Genomic DNA, 17,593 nt, shown 5'->3' on the forward strand with positions numbered 1-17,593 from the left:
GTATGTATGTATGTATGTATGTATGTATGCATGGATGGATGGACGGACGAACGGATGAACGAACGGACGGATGGATGAATGGATGCATGCAGGCATGCAGGCAAGTATGGATGCATGTATGTATGAATGGATGTATTAGGACAGAACTTTAATTAAAAAGTATTACGATTGAAATTTATTCTAAATTGTATCAAAAGTAATTTTTTCATTAATTTATATTGAAAATAATTTTCCACTAAAATATATGGAGATAAAAATTATATATCTGTGTAATATAACTGTATGCTATTTTATAAAGATCGAACTTTACAAGCATGTGCAGAAATCCATACAATAATATAATACATTTCGCTCGTAACTAAATATCAACAAATTGTCAGCACAAAATATACAATACATTTCGCTCGTAACTAATTGTCAACATTTATCAGCACAAAGTGCATTTTGCTCGTAACTAAAAATCAACAATTGTCAGCACAAAATACATTTTGCTCGTATCTAAATGTCATCAATTTAGATTTGGACGGAAGCTGCAGAACATGCAAATTATTATTATATCAATATTGGATAGTTGCGCAGACGGTTCACACGATCGCCATGGAAAAGTTCAAAGGGGCATGTTCTCACTCGGCAAACGAAAAACTGTATAAATAGCGAATCAGGCTTACGAAGCATCATTTGGTTGCTCCAGTCAGAACAGCTCTGTCTTTTCCTTACAGCGATTCGGTACTTCATTCCCCAAGATGTAGTCGTATCTTTGCTATTATTGGTGACACCCTTGCTATGATGCAAACCTTATCATGACAGATGTATATATGTATGTATGTATGTATGTATGTATGTATGTATGTATGTATGTATGTATGTATGTATGTATGTATGTATGTATGTATGTATGTACGTACGTACGTACGTACGGATGGATGGATGGATGTATGATGTATGTATAGATATATAATGCCTGCTTGAATCTAATACATACATGTCTGCCCCTCTGTGTTTTGTGACAGCAATGCCACTGAAACAGAAATTCATATCTGTGTCATTCTGCAATATGTGATGTGCAGTTTATATGCTCGTTTTTCATGCCTGTAAGAAAAATACATAAGATTGTTATCGAATTTCCTGCATGTGTTACACATAATACATTTACAGACTAGTAGGCACACATTACCGCACATACCCCTGTATATATCTGGGATAAGGTCCTATATACGTCAATTACCAATCCTTATATTTACACACACAAACGCTCACACACCGCCGACACAAACACACAGTTATATATATATATATATATATATATATATATATATATATATGTATATATATATATATATATATATATATATATATATATATATATATATATATATATATATATATATATATATATATATATATATATATATATATATATATATATATATATATATATATATATATATATGTATATATATATATATATATTTATTTATTTATTTATTTATTTATTTATATATATTCTTTCATACATGTTCAAGAAAAACAGGTATAGCTACAATGTAATCAATTTCCAGGAAACTTATATTAGGAAAATTCTTTCATGTGCTATCACGGAATGAAATGGAAAATGTCCTGTTTCTGCATATATGCAACTAATTATCAGAAATATCTATCATCTGTAATTAGATTTAGAAATAGAATATAAATAAAACAATATGACATAAACCGCTCTATTAATTGAGTGTTATCACAACCAGTTTGCTCTAGGACAAATTAGAATGAATGTGTATGTTACCTAAACACTGCAATGTACAAAAAGGTAAAGTTTACTCAACATCAAATAACCAGACACAATCGAATGGTCATAATAATTCAAATTATCAACCATTATGTCGTCAAATCAGCAAAATGTGATGTTATTTCGCATTTTATTTACTGTAGTATTCACCAGAATTTGCCAATGTGTTAAAAGAGAATTCCAATTTGTGTTCGGAACTGTTTACTAATCTGGTCATGCTCCAAACAGTCGCCTGCATAAAACTGTCCAGTGAAAGAAAATTGATTTATTAATATAAGCATGTAACTAATTCTTTCAGAATATTGCCTCGTTTATATTTGATGGACTTCATGTATTTTGTTGTACATAGATTGTTATATATTCTGAATCTTGTAATGTTCGAACAGAAGGACTGACTTACACAACTTGAAATGGTAGATGTATAGAGATAGTTGGAGCATAAATATATTACACAAAATACATAAACTCCATGGAAAAGACGGTAGAAGAAAAAGATATATTACCAGATAACAACGTCACAAACGACGCTTGAATCGTGTAGAATTGAAGTTTCTTCATAATTTGTTAATTGACATCCAAATCAGTGTTTCTAGAAGATTGGAAATCCTTCGGTTACATACGAATATGACAGGTAATACTGTTTCAGTGGAGAAGATATGGGAGTTTATATGGTTGAGTGTTTAGTTCAACAACGGTGTAATATTCGTGACTTATCAAGCCCACAATACATGAATATATAAGTTCAACATACTCTAAGGTCAAATATTTATACACGTAGCATTATAGCAGAACTACACAGAATTTAAGGGCAAGGGAAATATCCGAATTCTGTATATTTAAGAGTACGTTCAACGTGTGCATGTACCATTGAGCTGATGAAAATATTGCTCCATTTATTAGCAATAAAGTATGTATGTATGTATGTATGTATGCATGTAGGTAGTTTGTTATATATATATATATATATATATATATATATATATATATATATATATATATATATATATATATATATATATATATATATATATATATATATATATATATATATATATATAATGTCTACTCAAAACAGGTTTATGTTCATTCAATTTCGACAAATTGTTTAAGAAAGGAATTAAATGATAAAGTGACTTTGTAAATATAAGGCGAACCAATATGCGATACAGGACTTGCAAAACACTAGATACAAAGTTGCATTTAATTAGGCTTCTTTCTCGTCATTATCGATCGCATTATATTCTCAAAGTGAAATATCTTTAAAACATTTGAAATATAAGTTTTACGGTAGGAATACTGTATACCATGAACTTCCATAATTAGATAGATTCCATAACATGCGAATGGAGACTATAATGTAATACATTAAAATAATTTAAGCACGATGATGCGAAGCTTGTATCTGACAAAGAGTTGTTAACTTTATGTATGTGATGGAAAGACTCGTGCGTTTGTGTTCGTATCAATTTGCAATTCTATACAGAATTCTACCAGATCTTGGAGACCTACAATATTACAAAGTTTTCCTCCAAGTCTCACCCCAAGACGAGTCTTTTTCGAGACTTTTGATGTGTTTTATTGTCAAAGGCAAATTAGTTTAGTTGATAATTGATAGGCTTTGTAAATGGTATGAACATTTCGGAAACAATAAGACATTGATGTTCTTGATTATTATAGCAGCTTACGATCTTACAATGTGTATTATCAGTGCTGTAAAAAATTCCAAGGAGGGAATTATTTGACTGTGTTCGGGACTTAGAGGATTACCTACCCCGTCTGCAAGAAGTATCTCCACATATCGTTTCATTTACTTATGGCTATGTGATGTACATATTTCCTTTCCCTGGAAATGTATTGTATATTTGTTTTAACCGTACAGCAGCAAAGATGTGATTACAAACCATTACGTGCGTTAAAAGTCTGCAGAATAGTGATGAAGATAAGTTGAGCAACTCTTTGTGAAGAAGCATATGTAAGTAGTAGGTTACACCAGTGAAATTACAACTGGAAAGATACGAGACTGGAAATGTCATGGTTGCGATGATTAGATACAAGTCGTTGCTAACTATACCAAATATACTTCGTTTATTTACTCACGGAACGGAAATTCAGCTAGAAACAGTTTCACAAGAAACAGAATTTATCTTGTCAAACAAAAGCAATTTATAAATATTGAAAGATGAACCCATCATTGAAAAGGAAGTAATACAATTCCACAGAATGTTATTCTATACATAAAACAGAATGTTAGACAAATGACATTCCCGAAGAAATGAGAGAGAGTATTACTAGAGTAGAAGAAAACCAGAGCGAGTATCAAATTTGTTTGGTCGTCCAACACAACATCTCGAACAGGTTTACAAAGAGTGACAATCCGTGTACCCATTACGGCAGGAAAGTGAAATATAATTTATTTATTTTGCAGAATCGATTCCCTGCGAAAACTTGTCAATTTCGATGGTTTCCCCAAGCTTTAATATCCTCTCGTCTGGGAGTTGGAGATGTTGTCAGCAAAATATCTGTAATCCACCATGTTTGTTTATATTGCAATATAATGTCTAAAATATATTGATATTTCTTATTCATAAGGTTTAGATGCAAAACGCACATTTCATTAATTCAAATAAATGACTGCTGACGATTTGTTGATTTCAAATATTCATTTTATTCACATAAAAGGTATTACCGACCATATTTCAATTAGTACCTTTCATTTGACTCAAAACATTGTACTAATTATGTGCAAAATTGAGCATTAACAAATGATGAAAGGAAAATCAAAATGTAAAACAAGCACGCTCAGATTACATTATAAAATGCTCCTCGATGTATTCAAAAAATACAATGCTTTCCTTTACAGAGTTGTGAATCTTCATCACATGTCGTTATCGCCCACCTGCAAAAAATAGTAAGAAAGTTAAACAAGTTTTTATAAATGTTAAATATGACACATGCAAATGTATTTCTATCCGTTTCTATTTCTATCCGGTTCAATGGAGAAGCAAAGATAGAAATCGATTTATTATTGCCGATTTTTAAGAATTTTGCCTGTCAGGAATCCAATAAACAGAATATTATTTAAGTCTTTGCAAATGCGGCTTGAATGTGATATATATCCCGGAAATGACCTTAATGTTGACATTCGATCTCAAATAGACATAGTTCACATCTGATTCAAATGTCACGTTTGATTTAATGAGAGTGGGGTACTCAATATAATCATCAGTGTTAGGTATGATCCCAGGCATGCCTCAGACATCTGACGCAAGAAATCGCCATCAAATTGTAATACAATAATACATAATTTAGCAATATTATAAAAGACAAGATAGAAAACATAAAGTTTGTTTTCATGTTTTTGGTTTAATCACTAAAACACAAGACGTTGAGTAAAAGTAATTCATTAGAGTATTGTTCTCGCAAGATGTTAGTTAAGCTAAGCATGACAAATCCAACTTCGCCAATTCGTAAATAACTCTTCCTCACCCATGCGACAGAGAAATCTAGCTGTTTTGTCTACTTTTCTTGTCTCAGTCTAGTCATTTCAAAGCAGTCCTCTCAATCAAGTTGTCCACGAATTCAGAAATACTTTAAACAAACAAAATCCGTGTTGTCTGCTGCTGTGCCAGACGTAGTTGTTCTAATATCAAACAACAACAACAACAATGACAAATAACAACAATAAGACAAACATAGTAATTTAATGTCAATCCATCTTTGAGAACACATCATACAAATTGGTTTCGAGAGAGACAAAGGAAAACATGCACACGAAGTCGAGCTCTTTTGTATTATGCTAGTTTGTTCCGCACAGCATGGCCAGTTTTATCCTATATGCAGGATTAGCTTGGAACATTTTCAGATCAGCGTCATGAGATATAGTTAAAGCTACCTAACCAGTTTTAAATACTTCGTGTGAAACAAATTATATACTGTTAGCTACATTTAACGACGCAGTCCTAAAAAAAATACTGTGCTACAGCTAGGATAAAATTCTCAATGCTTTGTGAAATGAACTATGACAGAAAAAAATGATCCAAGACTAAAGACCTATAAACTTCATAGCCTCCCAACTCTCTTAACAACTGTGAAAAACTTAGTAACATCCATAAATATGTTATGTCAAACATGCTTTATTCTAATTTTGTTAAGCATCTCCATTGTGACCCAGTTGAATAAAAAATATGCCTACACTATTTTATGAAAAACAATGCACTTACCAGCCAGAAGGAATCATTTATATATCCACACATTAATATATAAGTAAATTTCACTGTTATCACTTGCAGTATTTCCACGACAGAAAAATAAATTGTCAAAGAATTCCTGAACTTGAAAGTTTAGCATATGGTTATTAGCTAGTGACAGTGTTTGAAGGGTCTTTTATAGACCGGGGTAATTGTACAATCAATATTAAGGACAACACATGTATGTAACAAACATTTTCACCTCCTCCAAGGAAAAGGTTGAGCTATATACGATCGTGTAAATATCACCAATTTCCCATGAATAATCTAATGCAACATATTACTCTTCGTTACAGCCTGTACTAAGTATAACTACAATAGACATTATTTATAATATAACTTTTCAAAATTGGAACTGATGAAAATGAAACAGTTTCTTATAATAATTATTAGATTTTTATTGTCAACTTTTTATAACATCCATTTATTAAATGTGACAATACCTCATTAGTATGCGACGATTTATTATGTTAGTTTTCTTTGCTCACGCATATAAATTGTGAACTTCGGATGAAACAGTCACGCCACTGTTCTCATTAATATATTTGTATTAATGAGCCGCGTGTAAACATTTGCACGTGAACTACAACACACTAGTGAAGAGTTACTTTTACTTTAAAGGAAAATATGGGTGAGAAATATAATCTACGTTGGGGTTTGGAACGAGACAAGGAAATCCCAGTTTCGAGGTTACATTATATGTCTCCCTACTCTCCAAGCCTCGTGTGGAGACAAAATGTTTAACCCCTTGACTAAGATATCCTTGTCTCGGTCCTAACCCCAACATATGTCACATAAGTCCTTTTAGGATTGTAAGCATGTGAGAGTTGATGTATTCTTTTGTAAAGTCTTACTTGAAAAGAATAATTCTTAGCATACAGTTTTCGGAGTACGGTGCATTGTTTCAAAAGGTTTCACATAACTATAGCCAATCATCGGAAAACTGTTTATATTTCCCTAATGTCATGGCTTCATTGATAATGATATGACGTAACGAACGTGCGTGCATGTTTAATTTTAATGATTTCAATCGTAAAGTTATGACAATAGTCAAGCAGTACCCAATATTGCCTTTTACAGATCATGTTACATAAAAATATGCCTGCACGAAATAAAATTTAAATGATGCAATATCGTGCATTTTAAATGAAAAGAAGAGGTATTGTATATAGGTTATAACATAAACAAGTTATACATGTATAGGCAGCGTTTCCAAAATTGATGTTGGATTCCAGTTAAATTCATTAGCATCAGTAAATTTGTAAATAAGATCACAATACCCATAATTTCAACTTGTGGTGAGTGACTGGGTATTAACGTGTAATATGCACTGCTTTTTCAAATTATTAATTAGTCATCCAATTTGCAACACGTATTCTCCTTAATTCTGCATTCCTTTATGCCCACGTACAGTGCAAAACGAATCAAACTAAACACGTTGACCTAAATCGGATGTGAATCAGTTGATACCGATATAATTAGTACAAGCTTAGTGCAAATACCGCTATTTGCAAAGGAGAAGGGAAAAAAGGAAATAATATAGCGTCACAACCCAACAGCAAAATACGACCTGATGAGCCTCCGGTCCCGTGAGTCCCATGAGCACCGATGGGGGCGTTATTACACAATGCAGTGTCACAGCACGAGGTCATATAGCCCGTGGCTCGTTTCCTACCAATGATGCTTGGCACAGACTTCAAAGCATCGCAAACCTGCAGACATTAACATATGTAGATATCGAATTTGTCTGAGAGACATCGTATTTCTGTAAATTTAATGAAAACCTCTGTTAGTTCACAATACAATGATATAAAACATAGACCTAATGGGTATAGTACATTATTTAGCTAAGAATGTTCAGCGACATTTAATCCAACTTGGTTTTTTAAGATCTTGATTATTTTTAATCGCCAGGAAACCTATGAAGAAAAATATTTGTACTTGCATAGCATTTTAGTTATGAAATGGCAATACGTCACAATCAAGACATCAAGATAATCTAAGTTAAACAGGCTGACATAGAGATGCAAACGGCTGTTCTTAGAAATAGAAGACCCTTTAGAAAAGATACTAAAACTTACTAGTTTACTCTGACAGGATTGGCTATATACGGTCTGACCATTTTTCCCGTACATGGAGATTTGACATGACTGTCAAGAAAGAAGTGAATAATGGTAATAATGTAAATAGGTAGTATTTAAATGAAACATAATTACCGAAAGTATATAACTGTGATATGAGTACCAGTAGTTTGTAATTAGGACACGTATAATGTCAGTATGTAATTGAGACATGGATTATTTAGTATTTTTACTTCCGAAAACCTAATTTTCAAAGCAATGATGCGCATACGTTTTTATTTCCTCATGTGCCAACAAATTAACCGACGCTGTATCCTAATTTTATTATATTTCGTTTCAATCAGTCCTGCAAATATTTTGAAATTGTTTTCGTCTCGTGTAATTGTTGTACACCGATACACTTTAAACATAATTTTATAGTATTTTGATAAAGCAATACCGTTAAGAACGCCATTCCAACCACTACCAAACAAACTTTGAGAGAGATTATTGCAGATGGAAAGTAAAAACATGCAATGAAATAATTAGTAAAATATAAAAAATATGTTCGAATCGAGTTACGGATATCCTTTTGCTTTGTTTATAAAATGTTATACCGACTTAATTGATAAGCGATAGGCATTATATGAAATAGTTGAAAATGTTCAACTTATACTGCACGAAATAACTGATTAATATCCTTCGAGAGAACAAATAAGCGTTACGCTAAAAAATAACAACAATTGCTGCCACGTACCTCTTTAGCACTGCATAAAGGTTTAATTATATATTCATAAATAAACTATTATTTAGCATACTACGACTGTTTAACATATTAAGAATATATTTAATTACGAAATTATAGGAAAGAAGGGGGCGCAGTAACCATTTTAAAATTAAACTATTAATTTATTTCGCTAACATACAATGTGAAAATGTCAAAAAATATTGAGAAATTAATCCCAAAAAGTTTTAGAGTTACAGACACAAGTCTTATAAATAACAGTTCTGAATAAACGTTAGTGTAACTCCTAATTAAATTATATCACCTAATGGAAAGTTTAAATGTTGACAATATAAAATGTTAGTTGCAAGTAGAAGGCATGTACCTAAAAGTATAATATAGATCATGGAATATGTCAGGCACGTCAGTGGAATCTCAATAGCCTAGACTTAGACCAAGATAAATATGTTTACTTATAATAATAATAATAATAATAATAATAAACGCCATACAGAAAATAACACAATTGCATCCGTTTATATGCTAAGCATCCCTTTCACATTGCAATCTAATTAATATTATACAAAATCGGAGATTTAGCGGATAATATATAATATTATTAGAACAGTTATCCGAAAAATGATAATGTGAAACATCTATATATAATATTTTTCATATATATTTCGAGTCAGTTGCATTTTGTAACACTGTAAGAGTATGTCGTTGTATATCTTATACATTTTCTTACGCCTATTCTGCTCAATACGAGTGACGTTTGAGGGTCATTATTATAACCTAATGACAGGTAGACCTATAAACGTTGTAAGAAAGTTAATCAGCATAGAAGTTGGTCTATACAATGTTCCTGTTATATTGGTTGTAGCTTAACGACATTTTATTATTCAGCACATGATAGGCTATATATGGCGGACGGTAAGTCTGTTGGAGGAAGAACCCGTGAAAATCTGGGAAGAACCAACAACCAGCGATAATCTATTGGCAAGTGTTTGCACACAACCATGCATGCTGGGGCCGGAGCCCAAAACCAACAAAGGTAGACATGAGATGTCGGTGATATTTAAAGGTGACTGCCTTAGACCACTCGGCCACCCGGTGCCCAGTCTGTAAAGTGACATATATTACTAACCACATAAATACATGTATGCATTCCAATCAGCTTTTGTCTTGATTGATACATTAATTTCCATCAGTCTTCTCGTCTATAACGTTAATGTAATAGGAAGAATTGTTTTTAAAAATAGTTTTCATAGATCATAATGTTAATAATTGGTGGAATTTACTACTCTCTTGTAATAACCATGCCTATATATCCAAGAGGATAATTTTAAAACGATGCAACGTTCCTTTGCAGATGCATATTGCAAAAACCGTTGCGGTGTGATGGCTTTGTTTACGCCGATTTGTCCCTGTCCAGCGACAGCAATATTATGATATTGGTTATAATGGCATGCCTACAATTGCGTACAATTAACTCTTTCGTAGACATCTGATGAACAAAGAACATCGGGTTTTTTTCTGGTTATTTTTGTCAACCAATCATCAACCTTCATTCTTTTAAATAAGATATGTAATATACCACACGTGCGTTGGTTCCGTACTTCTTAAAAAAATTAGTTGCCCGTGGATTTATTAACCCTACAATCATTCAGCTTTATCTAATATATATTTGCTTCTCTTAAGATATAGCTTTGTTAACTTTCATAAACAATCTGATAGCATAGCATCTATTACAATGTCCTCCAATTATGCATTTATTTTATCTTACACATCCCGTTTTCAAAGATGAGACATACATTATTGCCATCCCAATGATGCGAATACTAAATGTCATATAACATAAGCTTATGCCCAAAAGCAATATAGCGTTCCTTATTTGAGGTTTTTTGTCAACAATTGCACCTCATTATGTGTGTTGACATTATTAGCATACTATGTATTCAATAATAGCGCTACTGTTTGTCTTTAATAAATATTGCGCTTTCAAAGGGGAATAAAGTGGGTGATTATAATTCAGTTCTGACATTTATTTGTATCTAAGGACGTACTACATTTTGCTAATACTTTAGTTCACTCAGCTTGTCTCTCTTATTTTCTAATTTCAATCATGATGAGTTTTGGTTTCAATGTCATATATTACGCTGAATGTCATAAACTTGATGCAGTCTCTGTTCAAGAGGACAATGTCCGTCATAGAGCGAAACAGACATGAAAACATATAACACAACATGCATGCACATAGGAATCACATGGTTTCAATCAACATTACATGTATCTATTCAATCCTTTCATTTGTATACATGCAAATATACACATATGCATATGTAAAGACATAAACACATACGTTTTTCCATATTTCTATATCTGCCTACCTACATACATGCATACATCTGCATGCAACCTTGACAACGCAGCCACCCAAAATATATACTTTGTAACATTATTTTGGGTGCATACTTCACTATTTGCATTGAATTCATGTTCTCTTGTTGTTGATGATGGGTTTAACGCTATTGTTTAGCACAGATAGGCTTTACACGGAGGTCAGTATAACTGGTGGAGGAAAAACCCAGGAAAATCTAGGGAAGAACAACCGACCCTAAAGAAGCTTTCTCACGTACCAACGGTAACTGAGCCTGAAACCAGACCCCAAGCAGACAGAGGCAAGATGGCAGTATATGGAACGGTGTGTGCCTTGGACCACTCGCCCCCACCCCAACTTGTTCTCTTATATATATATATATATATATATATATATATATATATATATATATATATATATATATATATATATATATATATATATATATATATATATATATAGTCAGTTGTGATGAAGTGTAGATGATCAATCAATGCATATACATGAATAATTCAAACATTACTTACATTTGTACATGAATCGACGTGTGTAAAACACAATATATATATATATATATATATATATATATATATATATATATATATATATATATATATATATATATATATATATATATATATATATATATATATATATATATGAAGGATTATATACAGACATGCATGCATACATAGATTCATGTAAGGACCAAGAGTAGCGTTTCGAAACTTTGGCGTTCAAGGGTGCTCGTACAAATAATCTGTAGTACAGATTCATGCTTGCGAACATGTTACTGAAGATAATAAATATTAAAGTATTGTAAAAATAATAGCAAAGATTTATAATTGCTCATTTGGGGCAATGTGCCAATCTGGCCCCCCCCCCCCTTCATTAGCGTAATATTATATTCTTTACAGTGTCCACTTACCTCAAATGAACTGCAGAAGATGGTGTTCCTGCAATTGGAGGGATCGCTGATACCATCACAATGATAGCATTCTACCCCATGGCCTATAATAGGTATGTAGCAACTGCTTTTTAAATTTCTTCTTCGATCGTTTTATACTAATGTTCAAAAGTATGTCAAAGACATTAGCGCCAGAAAGAGTTTTGTCTCCATGAAAAGCGATGTAATTTATATAAAGTGATCCAATGGACTAAACAAGTAATTTTGTATAGAGGTAATTCACAGACTAAATGCGATATTAACTGCATTAAAGCAATGGAAATCAGTTATTATAAATATCTATATCTTGAATCAAGTCCGATAATGCGGCTGGTATAATACAATTCATTATTGACAAAAACAAATTCAACTCTATTGACGATCAGTTTCAAAAGCATTATGTCTTGGCGCTGCTAACGATTGTATTTATAAATCTTGTTCAAGATATATTTTTTAAACGCTATAGCTATTGCTGGGCTTTAATGCATTGATTTCATTCATGAACGGTGAATCCAATGAGTACTCTAAAGTAACGAGAGTGATATATGGAGAAAAAGAAAAGCAATCGGTTGTACGTGGCACCTTCACAGACGACACCAACATCTTCGTCATGGTCACAATTACTCTCTCCCCAGGGTTGATGCAGACACTCTGAAAGTGAGGCCTCGGTGCCTTTACACCGTACGTCATCGAGCCATATAGGTCCCGTTCCGTTTCGAAAGTAACCGTTGAGTTTTATAGCTGGAGTTGAGCTAGTTTAAACAACAAAGATGGATATTTCATATTTGTTTAAACATCTCCCATAAAGCAATTAATATATATTTATGAAAGTATCATATGAAGTTGAATTATCATAGCTATAATTATTAGATTTGTAAACATTTAACAGGCCAGCTGAAAAAGAAATAACTATACCTTAGCGAAAACGACTTTATATTGTGATGGACACACGTGTGTGTTATGTAGGAGATAACACAATGCAATATCTACTTGCAAAGTGTAACCATTCTCCAATTTAAACGTACTGATCTTATAATCAAACTCGCTTACGCCCAAGGGCCTGGTGAAATCACCCCTCTCAGATTAACCATTTTATATTTTGAACTCACAAATGGCCAATATTTCTGAACGTTTAGCATAATGATTGGTTTAATTTCAATGCAAGAAAAGTAAACATTGCAAAGAAAAACCTGGTTTCGTCATAACATAGATATTTCAAAGCTTAATTACAAATATTAAAGTTCACAAAATGTCTACATTGTTGTTATCCGAGTATTTAAATTAGCTTCTCAAAATTACAAATATGATTGAATGGCTTCGTTCTTTTTTTTCTAGTTCTAGTTGACAAAGGTCTTTTAAAATGGCATACTCACAAGGTAAATTGATTTGCTGACATATTCCAACACATGTTTTAGTGTTAACTAGTAGATATAGCGTTATTTAAAATATATAAAAATAGTAATGAAAAAGTTAGTGGGGGAACACTGGACTAGTCCGTGTTACACTGGCCTTTATTATTGCTTCATCTCATCGTCCGGTGTGTACATACTATTCCGGACGAGAGGGATTTTATATGGAGCTTGCGATTCATTAAACGTCACTTATGTTGATCTACATCTGTATGTGATTTTGCTATATACCTGACCTAAAATTCTCACTGTTTCTAACCTGACATGAACGTAATACAAATATGAAAGAGAAGGTGGAAATATAATAATAAAGGAAACTGGGATAAGTGCTAGCCTGCATTTTTTACTGACAGACCGCTACTAACAACAAAATATTCAAGACTAGACTGAAGAGCAAGTGAGATAATGTGTCATGCAGTGTTCAAGTATGGTTGCAAATATTCGCTTAGAGGTAGAATAAATCGTACCAGAGTATGTAACTTCACGGTTGCGCACATACATTTGAAAGGGCCGATTTCAGTGTCTTAATGGTAGAGAATTCTAACAAATGCTTTGCAAAGGGAAATAAGCAAGTAATTGTTTTCCTCTTTGAATCAGTTATCCTACACTATTTTGGCATCCCATTTAAAGGTGTTACTGGCATCATATAAAGAAATAATCACAATATCACACAGTTGAGAGAAAGATACTTATTAAATAGCATTTTAGACTATATTTCATGACATTGTCAGTTTATTTAGAAGTGTGAATATACGTTATAGGTTATCATTTTGTGTAAAGTTTCGATAATAAAAATTTTAATAAACACTGTCGTAATACAGTGTTAATATGCAAGATATTAATTTCATTTCAGAAGCTTTAAATTAATATATTTTTTTATTTCATTGAAAGCTAAATCTTATTTTATAACAACTGGAAAGAAAACCTCTCAAAATAAATTTCTTATGACTTAGATTCAGCTTTTGAATGACATCTACTTTGTTAATTTAAGATGAATACTTCGGTGTTGATTGATTTTAGTGTTTTACCGCAAAGCAACACAGACAGCTAATATAGTGTCAAGGCAGCGATGATTATGGTGTCATCTTGACTCCATTGGTCGCTTATATCGACAAACAGGAGAGCACGTCGACCCTATTAAACAAAACGTTACGTAAAACTTGAAAAGCTTTAGAAACTAAAACAACAACAAAATGACAACACTCACGTTTTTTAATTACGTAGATTTCAAATTATTCTTCTGCTTAAATTAATAACAAAATGTTTCCAAATAAAGTGCGTAGTTCTTTTTAACTAATAATCTTGACTGCACAATATACGTTCATATTTCAGTTTCTGAGAATAACAGAATGGCAATATAACTTTTGGAAACGAGCTGCTTCTTAGTTTTCAAAATGAAATAGTTTTATTCTGCTCGGAAACATAACGTTAGGCAGACATAGTTCCATTGTTTTACGAAAACGTCAGTTATGCAGTTAAAACCCACATTATTCAGAATAAATTATGAATTGCTTACAAAGGCGTGAGACATGTACGACCTGTTCACAAAGAACTCAGTTCATGCAAAAATTCGAAAAGTAAAACCAACCGATATTACCCTATTTGAAAGATCACACACTCAATAACTCATTTTTTTATGAACCAAACAAACAAAACACAAACACTAATACTTCAGCACATAAGTACGACCATGATAAATGAAACATAACGACCTCATTGCCTTATCTTCATCATAGAAAAAAACCAATACGAACATATATATATATATATATATATATATATATATATATATATATATATATATATATATATATATATATATATATATATATATATATATATATATATACACGTATACATAACAAATAGTAATTTCCCCAATATATAAGCCCGCCCCTGTACGTTTAATTAGATGGCGGATATATATCTTCTAGAAACAAATAACGCATTCTGCAATGCAGTTTAACAAAGCACACGCAGCTAAAGATGGAACGGAAAAAAACAACATATAAGCCAAACCTTGGGTATCCTATCTCTCTGCAAACGACCTTAGCAAAATTAATGTCTACATAGTCATCACACACTGTTCCCAGTAGACCATTGTGAAACACCTCGACGCGTCCTTCATAGGGTACAGATCCACCAACCAGTCGCACTGGAGCGTATGCGTTTTGGCCTAAAGAAGAAATGAACAAATATTTTTTTAAGAATCGTCTTCTCTGTATAGAGAAATACACCACAATGAACACGATGTTAATATCAGGGCCGATGCGTTTTCGTTTAATTGCCTGGATCGCATGGGGACAATTAACCTAAGAAACTATATTGTATTGGTGCTAAAGGAATATGTTTCCCCGCGTAACATTCTATTCCGCTTTAGCATGTATATCATTATTTGCGATCATAGATTACAAAGTAATATCTAAGTCCGTTTTCATTGAGTACACAATGCAGAGAGCGAGTTCCATTTTGGGTACATATTTATAGTATTATCATAAAGGCCTAAGTGTTATTGCAGATGAGAAACTAAATTTGACCTGTGGGTTAAGGCGACAGATACAGTGCTTCTGTCTAGCGAAAACAGTAAAACAATGGTTCGAGAAGAAAACATCGTTCCCCTTCACACGACAGAATTTATGTAATGAGAGATAATAAATTCTAAGTTATAACGGTGCGCAGTAAAAATAGCAACGTATGTGAAACATATGCAATAATTTAAATATCACTCAGACGTTAAACATCAAATATGTTGGACATGATGTTTTATTTGCATCTGCAAAACATAGACGGTGATGTAATGTGCATATGTAAAATATCTCACCTTTCTAACTTACATAATCGCCAGGATACATCAATTTTCATAGTGACACGCCAGTTTCATACATTATACATATGTGACATGTTTTTAATCGGATCTTTCCTATAATGTTTCTACTTTTAAAACAAAAGCCGTTTTCTAATTAATATCAGTCGCTTACTCTTAGGAATTCAAATTCTCAATTAAAAATAAAGCTAACATTTTTCATGTATTACCCGCTTTGCTCATATATATGATTTTTGATCCAAGCAGATTGATTTAGTAAATGAACGTACGGTTAATGATACAAATACGGGCATTTGTTTAGTTCAATTAGGTGGCCAAGCAAACTCAAAGGTAGTTGATAGTATTTTTTGATCTGTAAAAAAGTGAATGTAATTCATCAAAAGCCCGTGAAAGTTTTATTACTTTCGTTATGTCATCTAGTACCATGTAAATACTATACTTTAGTTTACGAAGCTGAAGTCGTAGTGAGGAAACCAGTGTCTTATGTCACTGTTGAGCACGTGTAACTTGTTCAGTCAGCCAAAACTCAGAATATATGGTTGATAACGCTATAACTTGCGTTACCATATGATAGCAACATCGTAACACTACGGAAATTCATAATGTCGCAAATAATTATCAATATGCATACTCGTAAGCTTCAATATACGCTGTACTTGTATACATGCTACTCAGGGAGAGATGCCCAATTGACCGTCATATGAGCATCATTATTTTGCGGATAGTGTCATACAGTGACCAATGGGGAGAAAATGGTTTTACTAGTTAATGGCCTCCGATATTCACTTGCCAGTTATTGTGGATACAACATTATTTTTTTCCCTAGATGTAACTATGGAACTCATCACCAAAAACCATAAGGCAGTCGTAAATCAAACACGTAAATACCGACCAAAACTGAACGAGATAGAGGTATGCGAATAATATACGCATTTCGTGAATGTATGGTACATTTAGGGACAGTGTTTTAAATGAGAATATACACAGACCTAGTTTTGCATCAACCTTTATACTTTGCCTGAGATGTGCAATAACATCTAAAGTGACTTTAAAAAGAAACTGTCGGTAAACTGTTAAAACTGTACAATATATCTTCGTTTGTTACCTTCGTCCTTCACGTAGGAGTAATATATTGTCACCTAATTAGTACGTGTATGCATATTGAATGACTTTTTGACGCATTGATGTCCTAAGCGTCTGATTTAAGAGCTTTCTATGTT

At 32.5% G+C, this 17,593-nt stretch overlaps 2 protein-coding genes across 2 annotated transcripts in view; both read right to left on the reverse strand.

Moving 5' to 3' along the window:
• The window catches only part of LOC149790735 (scavenger receptor cysteine-rich domain-containing protein DMBT1-like), a 90,425-nt gene extending 87,992 nt beyond the window's left edge, over window positions 1–2,433 (reverse strand). Inside the window, exons 1-2 of the mRNA XM_089973258.1 lie at window positions 2,287–2,433; window positions 983–1,018 (exon numbers count right to left, since the gene is read on the reverse strand). Of these exons, the coding sequence (XP_089829384.1) occupies window positions 983–1,018; window positions 2,287–2,341 (91 nt within the window). The 5' untranslated portion in view covers window positions 2,342–2,433. The remainder of the gene's footprint in view (window positions 1–982; window positions 1,019–2,286) is intronic.
• Window positions 2,434–4,424: 1,991 nt separating this feature from the next.
• The window catches only part of LOC149790736 (scavenger receptor cysteine-rich domain-containing protein DMBT1-like), a 200,847-nt gene continuing 187,678 nt past the window's right edge, over window positions 4,425–17,593 (reverse strand). The window contains exons 52-57 of the mRNA XM_089973259.1: window positions 15,569–15,725; window positions 12,723–12,892; window positions 12,123–12,205; window positions 8,112–8,180; window positions 7,601–7,742; window positions 4,425–4,679 (exon numbers count right to left, since the gene is read on the reverse strand). Coding sequence (XP_089829385.1) covers window positions 4,669–4,679; window positions 7,601–7,742; window positions 8,112–8,180; window positions 12,123–12,205; window positions 12,723–12,892; window positions 15,569–15,725 — 632 coding nt within the window. The 3' untranslated portion in view covers window positions 4,425–4,668. The remainder of the gene's footprint in view (window positions 4,680–7,600; window positions 7,743–8,111; window positions 8,181–12,122; window positions 12,206–12,722; window positions 12,893–15,568; window positions 15,726–17,593) is intronic.

The sequence above is a fragment of the Sinohyriopsis cumingii genome, chromosome 10 (genome assembly GCF_028554795.1).
Source record: "Sinohyriopsis cumingii isolate HCF-2022 chromosome 10, ASM2855479v2, whole genome shotgun sequence".
Taxonomy (NCBI): Eukaryota; Metazoa; Mollusca; class Bivalvia; order Unionida; family Unionidae; genus Sinohyriopsis; species Sinohyriopsis cumingii.